This window comes from Amia ocellicauda, chromosome 3 (genome assembly GCF_036373705.1).
Source record: "Amia ocellicauda isolate fAmiCal2 chromosome 3, fAmiCal2.hap1, whole genome shotgun sequence".
NCBI classification, from domain to species: domain Eukaryota; kingdom Metazoa; phylum Chordata; class Actinopteri; order Amiiformes; family Amiidae; genus Amia; species Amia ocellicauda.
In genome coordinates this window covers 26,944,400-26,955,266 of record NC_089852.1, presented here as the reverse complement: position 1 = coordinate 26,955,266, position 10,867 = coordinate 26,944,400, and the positions used below count along the sequence as shown (strand labels likewise).

General features: G+C 35.7%; 1 protein-coding gene across 1 annotated transcript; it reads left to right on the top strand.

The window, feature by feature from the left end:
• Window positions 1-927: 927 nt before the first annotated feature.
• LOC136747290 (interferon a3-like) lies at window positions 928-10,208 on the top strand. Its single transcript, XM_066700227.1, has 5 exons — window positions 928-1,068; window positions 8,851-8,937; window positions 9,034-9,183; window positions 9,753-9,857; window positions 10,086-10,208. Exons 1-5 carry the CDS (start codon window positions 1,009-1,011, stop codon window positions 10,176-10,178), a joined length of 495 nt encoding a protein of 164 aa, XP_066556324.1. The 5' UTR covers window positions 928-1,008; the 3' UTR covers window positions 10,179-10,208.
• The last annotated feature ends 659 nt before the right edge of the window (window positions 10,209-10,867 follow it).

Sequence of the window (10,867 nt, the reverse complement as noted above, 5' to 3'; positions counted from 1 at the left end):
ATGCTCTAATTCTGTGCAATCATCCAGGACCGTCTTCATGCCCTGCCTGGAGCTTTGTTCAATATTGTTACATCTTGCCCGTGTGAGTGTCTTGGGTCCGTCGAGCCTGCCGGGGAGAGCACTAGAGTGGGTAGACGAGTTCCTCCCTCGTATACCAAATTTGGTGGCGTGGTCGGATAGCGTAGTCGCCCATAAGCACGCACTAGGGTGTGACAATTACACAGAAGAGAAGAAAAAAGGGAAAAGGGTGAAAGTTTACTTGTGTATACTAAAGACAATTATTGTGTAAATAAAAAAAAAACAAACTGTGTACAATACAAGATTATCTGTTTTAACTAAACTATCTCTTGTCTGCAACAGGCGGCACTGAGCAAGTCATGACTGGATGGATGGTTAGTACTGAAGGCCGAATTATCTGTGAGGGGGTCCAGCCAACCTTTATAACCGGGCTTGCTGCAGTGTTTGCCACTATTTATATCTTCAACCTACAGTACCAAGATGAGGCGGCTCACACACTGGAGTTCATTCAGATGTAAGGCCTCTGGAATATATCATCCTATGATGGGATTCCAAACTACCCTGAATATGAATCTAACCTGAATATAATTTGCTCATGAGCATGTTTTACTACGCTCACAACTTTTGACATAAATCTGACGCCATACCTGAAGAGTAATTTAAAAAGTAGTTGTCAATAGATAACGTCGGTTTATGATTTATTGATTAGGCCTAAGTGTCAGCCATTCAGGTTTTGACGGGTAAATGTCGCTTTAAAAAGGTACATGCTACTAAAATGTAAATACAATGACATTCAAGTGATGCTGCTTTTATAATCCGTATAATTTGTTACATACATACATGAGTTCTTGCGTTCCCTGATCTTGGGCTTTTGTTTTGGGCGCTTCATTGGGATTAACCCAGAGAGGGGAACAAAGGCCGGCCGTGGAAAGATAATGTCTAAAAAGACGGGCAAGATGGTCCAAAAGAAGATGCAGGCAGTAAATCAACATGTTGCCACTTTATTTAAAAAAAAAAAACCTGATGGATTTTGAGTGGCACTTCATTAAGGTAAGTGTCCCTTCGTGTTTGAATTGTTTAATTTCTCATTTTCTTTCTCTCACTCTTATCTATATCTCGTGCAGTAAGCAGTCAGCCGGGACACCCGTTTACCAATCAACAAACTGAAGCCATTCATTTTGATATTACTGTAGAATTTATTTTATTGAACAAAAGGCACAGTTTAAATTAACCCGAGACGGGCCATTTATTTTAATTTTTATAATTTTCTTTAACTTTTAACTAAAACCTATTTTGCTACCTTTTAATAAATGCTCCATGCGATAAAAATGTAACTTGCCTTATCCTCTTTTGTGTTGGTTGTTTTAGTGGTTATGCATTTTTAAGACGGCAGAAATCATTTTTAATCTCAATTCTGAATCGCAGAATTGTGATCATGACATTTACAGTAAATGTCTGTATTTTAATACAAGGAAAACCTTTAAGTAGTTTATGGTAAACTACAGTTGGAAGCTGTTATCTGTGATCTGTGTGTATGGTCGTATTACTGGAAAGTCTACATTATTTAATAATGCACCTCGATGTACTGTAATGCATTTTACAGTAACTGTTAATTACTGTAGTGATACTAAAAATGCAGTAAAATGCAGGTGACCACAGCTGCCAGTACTTTACTGTAATTTTACAGGGTTTGTTTTTACAGTGCAGGGGTTTCAATTGATTTTGTCACTTTAATTGTTTTTAGTTGGCCATTGACCATTGTGATTTTGTTTTTTAATTCAGTTTTCTCTACTTTCATATATTTCTATTAAGTTGTCCACGGTTTGCCCTCCATGCATTCTGTTGGGTAGTGGTCTCTTAGTTTTAGATTCAGCCTCTAATTTATTGTCCAGTTTTCTTAAACATCAATTGCACCTAAAACTATTGTAATGCAGCTCTGTTTGATTCATTCTGATATTAGTGAAAGTGAACTAGTACTCTTCTAACTTATTTAGAAAATGTCTCTTCAGTTTCCTATATTGTGTATATATAGTAATAGTACTTCTATAATAAAGCACTATAGTATCATATCAATCAAATTGACACTACACCATGTAGTACCATGGTATAGTTTAACTACATCAATGTATTATATTTGTGTGAGGGGGGGTCACTTCCATTTGGCTGTAAGTGCCACTAAAATTACACTACTATGCCACCTAGTGTTTTAATTGAGCACTAGGACTCAAACCTCCAATACTTATAGAAATAAATCGTTGGTTCTTTTACCAGGGGCCCACAGCATAAATTTACAACACTGAGGTTAAAATGGGGGCACAATTCTTTTATTCAAATAGTTCCTATTGGCTAAAAACCCTAAAACAAGTCTTAAAACCAAGATTAAAAAGTGTTCAAAAGTTAAAAGCCAAGGCAACCAAATACAAAAAAAGTTAAAATCCACAACACTGTCAGAAAGAAACTCAATCTCTGCAGCAAAAAATAAACGCTTCCAGAAGGTTATCCAATCCACTGCTAGAGTGATGTCTGTAGCGTCGGCTTGTATCCAGGTATAGATGCAGTATTTAAAACTCCCAGTCCAAAAGTGCATCCAGTGTTCATGGAGAGCTTAAAAAGTTTATAAAATAAAATCAGTTAAAATCCAGTTTACAATATAGCATAAAATGCATAAAAAAAGAATTTAAGTACAAAAATGTGTGTTCTTTCAGGGATAAGGTTTAAAGTCTCTTTATAGCTCCTACAGTTTCGCTTTCTTTCTCCATCTCTTCCCCCCTCTCTCGTTTCTTCCTTCCTGCTATCTGCTACTCAGTCTTTCCGTTCTGATTCCCCCTGCTCTCGTTTCAGTTAAACGAGCCTTTTTTTTTTTTTTTTTTTAGGCTTCTGCAGCTGTCAGTAATTACGCTCTATTAATAAGTATAAGACCAAAAAAAGCAAATCAATAAAACCAAGCCATCAATGTCGCATGTGTGACCGTTATACAGCATTATTGTAACACCGGGGAATTATATGTATCCTATGTCAACAACATACATCATGCAATGCAATATTACTTCAAAACTGTTTCCATCATACCTTGTACAATGGGATATTTTTGTAGTTATCCTTTCTAACAGTATTGCAGCAATGGGTGCAGATATACAACTAAACTGTCTGCAAATCGATTAATCAAAGTATCAAGCAATGTTGTTTTAAATACGTCTACATTACGATTCCTGACAATGCTTATAGATATAGAAACTGCATACCACTTAAATGCTTGATGTTTGTCATTTGCATACATACACTGATCAGCCATAACATGGACTCCACTAGACCTCTGAAGGTGTGCTGTGGTATCTGGCACCAAGACGTTAGCAGCAGATCCTTTAAGTCCTGTAAGTTGCAAGGTGAGGCCTCCATGGATCAGACTTGTTTGTCCAGCACATCCCACAGATGCTCGATTGGATTGAGATCTGGGGAATTTGGAGGCCAAGTCAACACCTTGAACTCGTGATTCATCAGACCAGGCCACCTTCTTCCATTGCTCCGTGTCCAGTTCTGATGCTCATGTGCCCATTGTAGGTGCTTTCGGCAGTGGACAGGGGTCAGCATGGGCACTGAGCCAGTCGTCTAGCCATCACAATGTGGCCCTTGTCAAAGTCGCTCAGATCCTTATTCTTGCCCATTTTTCCTGCTTCTAACACATCAACTTTGAGGACAAAATGTTCACTTGCTGCCTAATACACAGCATTAAAAAAAATAAAAGAAACCTGGAAATATTCAGTGCACTAGCAAATTACCTCACTGTAGAGCTGGAGTTCGTGTGTAGGAGACTAGTGGCGGAACTAGAGTTTATACATGGGGTGGCCAGGGGGTGTGTAACCATCTCAGACACCCCTCTGGCTCTGCCAGTGTAGGAGACACGGTGCCTCTGTCCTGCAGGTGTTCCCTGTTGGACACCTATGCGAATGTATGCGTACGACACCAGGGCAGGCTTCAGCCAGTCGCCATTTACAGTGGAGCAGTCTACACCTCTGGGTTGTACTGGGATTTCCTATTCCGGTCCTCATATCGTATATTATTTGATTTCCGCATATAATACTGTATTATACGAATTTGTATACTTATACTACCAATTATACTACATTCAATTTGTTCATACTAGGTTTTAATATGGATTATTGGTATTATTACATGTCACAAAATGTCAGAAATACTGTACATACCTCAGATAAGCCACTATAATATAGCATATTTTGTATTTTACCACGATTGAATCATGCTTTAACGAATGTATTTAACCTATCTTTCCCCTTTTATAGTACCATAATTCTTCTACCACCTCTACTATTCATAATTAAACTACATTAAATTTGTATAATACTGTATTTACTTTATTCCACTTCTGTAATAAATTTAAAATATTGAATTCGTTACTTTATTATACTAAACTATTAAACTTCTACTACTAATAATGTCACTACATTAAAGTTGTATATACTTTTCAAAAGCTATTCACTACATTTGATATGAGGTAGAAGTAGAGGAGCATTTTGCTCCTTTAGGTATATTTAGGAAGCATGTTTTTTTTTTTTTTTATTCAAATATTTTCTTATTCTATTCAACAACAACAACATTGTTTTAAATATAATCTGTTTCCTTGATTAATTCATCAGATAGTGGTAACGTGAAATAATGCTGAATTAAAAAAAACTAATCTGTAAAGGCTAGTAGAATGTAAAACTTAAGTAAAGGTAGTTAATTCTGTTCTGTACTGATAACTTGTTTCATTGTATCCTTCACTCCTTACTTCTACAGCTTTTCAGCAGATTGCAATGAGTATTGTATTTGTTAGAACTTGCCTTAAACTACATACTATGATTAATTGTTTGTATAACTGTCATTTATTATGTTAGTTTATTTTTTGTGTTTTTAGTGAGCTGAACCAAGCATACATCACTTATTGGTGGGGTCAAATGTCTCGTATAGCAACACTGCATGATGCGTATTAAAATATATAGCCAGCTATACAAATGTACATCATGATTTCTTAATAACATTGTCACAACTTCTTCAGAAACGTACACTACATACAATAGTAAATTCCCTACACTATCCTTACCTAATATCTTATATTCTGTAAACGTGATATAGTACAATTGTATACTATAGTTTAATGTAGTATCATGTGATATAGTATACTGTAGTACCTTGTAATATACTATAGTATTTACTACAGTTCTATATGGTAGTCTTGTATACCATAGTATACTGTAATACCTTGTGATGTAGAGTAGTACTACAGAACAACAAATACTATACTACATTGTTTTTTTACCATAGTACACGTCTATACTATAGTACCTTGTAATGTACTATAGTTCTACAACAGTTACTATGATAGTGTTGTATACCATAGTATACTGTATTATAGTAATTATTACGGTACAAAAATTGAATACTACACTTTTAAACCATGTCACACTTTTATACTATAATATACTGGTGTAACTTGTGATGTATTAGAGTACACTGTATACTGCAGTATGTTGTACTTACTACAGTACTACATGTACACTGAAACATACTGCTTACTCTACTCAAAATACTTTCACATGCAGACAAAGATTATCCAGGAACTTTAGCATTCTAGTTATTGTTCTTATTAGTATTACAGTTAATTATTAATATTATTTACGCTATGTAATACAATATTTTCAATTAAAACACAAGTTTCCGAAAGCCCAGAATAATTATTGTTCTGTTTTGGACGTCATTGTAAATCTTTCCACTATTCCGGCATAACGGGTTTTACCCAGTCCCATTGTTTAGTTGAATGTTATGATTTTGCATTCTATCAAAATGTTACATGTCCCCCTGGGCAGTGTTACAACGGACCCAGGGCTTGTGCTAAATTGTAAGATTTCATTTAATGTATTTAAGACATCATTATGGATTGTATAATTTCTTACTGAAAAACCAATGTGTAGTAGACATAGGTTGTTTCAATTTATATATATATATATATATATATATATATATATATATATATATAAATATAATGTAATAGCGCAAACAAAAAGATGAAAGGTGTTACAAAAATCCCCGGTCTCTAATTCTAATGAATACAACGTGTCTGTGTTTAAGCTACACATTTTATTACACAGGCGATTATTTTAGTTCTTGTGGTGATTATTCTGGTCGTAGTAGTTCATAGCCTACTTTAGCGGTTATTGTGTGCAGAAGACTAATTATTTAGAAAAGAAACCACAGGAATCGGTTTGGAAGAAATACATAAACAACTGTTCCATCCCCTTGTTTCGACACGTTGCTTGGGTAAAGGAAACAAAACCACACGGCGTCCCTTTAATACAAAATATTAGCTTTTTAAAACGTTGCCTACCTCGGTACATTTTCCACTTTCCGAAGTTAAGGCCTGGCTTTCTAATGAAAACATGGGGCAATAATTGCATAGCGTTATTGAGTGACAGTGCATTCTCGTCCTCCTACGCGACTCAACTGCCAACATTTAGTCATCATTTCGAGCCGTCAGGGATTGTTAAAGAGAAAATAGATCGGACCGAAAGCGATCCCTTTGCCTGGGTTGCCCTCACCACAATACGTCGTTGAACCTGCGTTTTTCCACTCGCTTGCCGTTCAAGGAACTTCCCCGATTGCTATTTCTCTCTCTCCCCCCTTACCTCACATGCATGCCACCCTCAGACTTTCGCTCACAGACTCTCAATTCTCCACGAGTTACAGATAATTGTTTATCCACTCCTTTTCGTCAAACAATTACATTCTTTGTACAGAAGTGGAGAATGAAACGTCTTCAGTAATAATTATAATTATCACCACCATCATCATCATAGTTATTTAAAAGTCCATTTGTTCTTGTATGCTGCCTTTAGAAGAAATGCTGTTATTATTGATAATATTGTACAACCTAAATTCTGATCTACACTCTTAGAACTCATGTGTTAAATTTAACGCATTCTGTGTTTGTTCAAGGACAAAACAACTTTGTGTATCTGTGTAATTCACCGAATTACAACACACGAATGTTTGTTTTTGTTTTAAGAGTGTTGCACAAACGCATAATGTGCTCAATTTAACACATGAGTTCTAACACATGAGAAAACCTCTCTCACCTCGTAGGAGGATGGGTGTGACACTGTTAATGCTGAAAAGCATTTTTCCATGAAAAAGTAATTGGAAATACCTTAAAAATACACAACCGCATGTATCACAAACCGAGATCCCCGTTATTATTTTCTATAGGCTAGATCACCTGAAGCAGTTTCCAACTCGCCCCCCTAAAAGGTATAAAATAACAGATTTCAGCATTTTGAAATTAATACTTCTAATCAAGCAGACATTACATCAAAGTCTTAATTTCAACATATTCATTTTATAGCAGATTATAATAAACTCGGGACACAATGGCTCAAGAAAGGATTGTGTTTCTAATGTTGTTTTGCTTCGGACAATGTTTGAACCTCGACTGCAAGCGGGGGTCTCATCTAGTAGTACGTCTGAATAAAAAAAGTATAGATCTTCTGAAAGACATGGTAAGTTTTTGTTGTGCTTATAGACAATTTTCTGTATTCTTAATGGGTATTGGTATCTTTGACCCCCTGCTCTAAATTATCATGATAATATGTAATAGTGCGTTAATTAGTGTATTTGTTAATGAATGTTTCACCAGTTGTTTTCAAATGTTTTGGAATCCGAAGACTGCATCTATGCACAGGCCTTTATTCGGGTTGATCATATAGTCAAACTACTAAACAAGGACATTGCATAACATTTTCGTTATCACCGTAGACCTTTAAAAGAAATACATAAATGTCGATCTATGGCTACACCGTTTTCTTCAAGATCAATAACCTCGCAGCGCCTCACCAATCTGGAAACAACCAAGCATGACATACAAGGCCTGCAAAAACAAGCCCTTAAAGCTCAGCCGCGCTGTCGGCAGCCCAGCTGTGATCGACGCGATTAGCCGAAATTAGCAGCGGGTTTGAAAACGTTGCTATTCGCCTGATTTCAGATTTGTGATTTTTGTCTGCATTGGCAATCCGCTAAATCGATATCCTTGAAGGGATCCGTTTTGTTTTTGTTTGTACTGCCAATGACAATCCTTTCTAAATATTATAATAATAATATTTCTTGGCAGATGCCGTTATCCAGTGTGACAAAATATAAGCGCACTACAAAGTGCAAGAATATAGTTCAGTACAAAGCATCAAATATTACAAATTCAAATGTACATTATACAAAGCAATTCCAAGCATTATACATTTTACAACTTCCAATTTACACAGGTAAGTACAATGCCTGAGGTCATACACATGTGCACCTGTACAAAACCTAACAAAAAAAAAAAAAAAACTCCAACTGCGGAATTATCAATTTCCGAATTCAATAAGGTTTCATATTCAATTGAAAAATTTGAGAATGGAAAACGAAAATCTCAAATGTTAAATATAAGGACTTCTTTGAGAAAATCACAGCATTCGCAGCATCGATATCAAGAGATAACATAGCATTATCACATTTCTTTATTTATCCGACATTTCCAAAATATTGTGGAATGGCTCTGGCGAACCTTGTGTTGCACCTGGTGGTGTTGGTATTGAATTCGGCTCCTGCTAGTGCGATGCCGACTCGGTGCGAATGGTATATCCCAGGACAGGAAACCACGAAGAGCGAAAAAGTTTTCGAGACGAGCCTTGAGTTATTTCAAAAGACAACGGTAAAGACGGTGATTGTGCTGCGATTTCATATAACTTGCTTTATAACCTTTTACTGTGTATGCATGACTTTAATCTGGCATTGCGTATTTTAATACAGGCTGGCAACTTCCCTGATGAGTGCTATGAAGACAACATGAAACTCATGTTTCCGGCGGAAGCCTACATCTTGCCCAAAGAATCGCAGGTATGTTGGTTATTATACGAGCTGGATTAGACAGCGGTGATGTCGGGGTCATGTGTCTTCTGGGATATAACGATGCACTGGATATCTTTATTTCAGCACCAGGACTTCGTGTTGCTCGCCCACGAAGCTCTGAGCTACATTTTCAGCATCATCCAGAACAACCTGAAATCTGTGCCTTGGGATCGTGACGACGTGGATCATTTCCAGGGTTTAATATTTCGTCAGATGGAAGAGCTGGAGAAATGCGTGAGTATCAGAATTACCAAGGATTATTTATTCGTTAGCCTTGATAAGTTTATTTTTTAATTAATCAACTAAGATTAATTTGCTCTCCTTCCCCTCCGATATTTTTTATTTTTATGTATCCAGGGTGACTTAAAAAATACGAACATTACAGAAGTGCAATACAGTATAACATTTAAGATTAAAGCATAATACAATTTCAAAATTACATCAGTGCATAAGAAAATATACAGTTAATACAAGTCCTAGATTGTGATTGCAGACACGATGTGAAGTCCTAGTTAAGAGCTCGGGAGAAGTGGACATGGGGGATATCAATATGAACAACACGAGTACTAGCAATGTAAATCAAGTTGTACGATGAAAACTAGATAAAGTGCAATTGTACAGGAGAGCTGAGCCACACGGGGGAATAACGACTAAATTACAGGTACAGTCATAAAAGATGCGTCTTGAGTAATCGCTGGAAAGTGGTCAGGGTCATACAATTATGATCATCATCTGACAGATTCATAAAAATAATATAAAAAAAGCACTTTGATAAAACTGTCGTTTCTTATCGTCTTGTGCAGATGGACGTGAAAATCACATCTTCAGGCGATTCCAGTAGCCCTACCAAAGGCAAAATGCTTCTGAAAACATACTTTGAAACACTGGAGAAGCTTCTGAAAGATAAGGTAATACATATTGTTGTTAATGTAATAGTAAATTAGTTTGATATTAATGATTATATCAATAATCATTATTAATAAGTATTTTAATCATTATGATGCACCACTACTTTGTATCTCTGTAAAATGTGTATTAATACAGATAATATACAATTGCCAATTTTCTTCAATAATGTAAGCTATGGATTTTGCTGTAAACAACAGTTCATATATGTCCATTTGATTACTTTCTAGGGCTACAACATCTGTGCCTGGGAAATCATCAGAAAAGAGGTTCTCCATAATCTGCAGGATTTTCATAAATTTCTGAAAAGGCAGAAGAATTAAATCGAGATGCTTCCTTGAAGTCTATCTATATATCTATCTATCTATCCATCTCATTTTATTTATTTATTTATTTATTTATTTATTTATTTATATAATGTGTTTATTAATGTTTGTATTTATTTATTGTATTAACTTATTTGCTAAAACAAAACTCTTCCATGTTACAGTGTCTATATAGGTTATACTTTTTATGAAAAGCATAGAGTATATTTTGTCTGGTTTTCGAATCTGAAACTACCGAGTACTGAAACTGCAATGGTCAGGGTCAGGGTCGTCATGCTGCTAAATGTTTTCCTGGGGCACATGACGATTGAAGAATCAAATGAGGATTGTTACAAATGGTTGGTAGTTAATGCTTTTAACTACATTTCTAGGGTATTCCAAGTTATTTTAAATGTAAATGTAGTTTAATGTACTGCTCTTCACACATTCATTAGTATTGCTCAGCTGTTTTTGTTGTATTAAATTGGTTGATTTGGGAAAAAAAAAGTCCTTTACAATTGTGTTCATACTGTACTGTACAAACTATAAGAACAATCAAGTAAATAAATATTATTGCAAATTAACCTTTCAGTCCCACTTGAAATTATTAGTAAAGCATTTATGTGGTCTTGTTGTACTATTTGTTTATTTTTTCTGTGTCACCCTAAACAATAGTCACCACTTCCAACCTTTCTGAAACTCTCTGG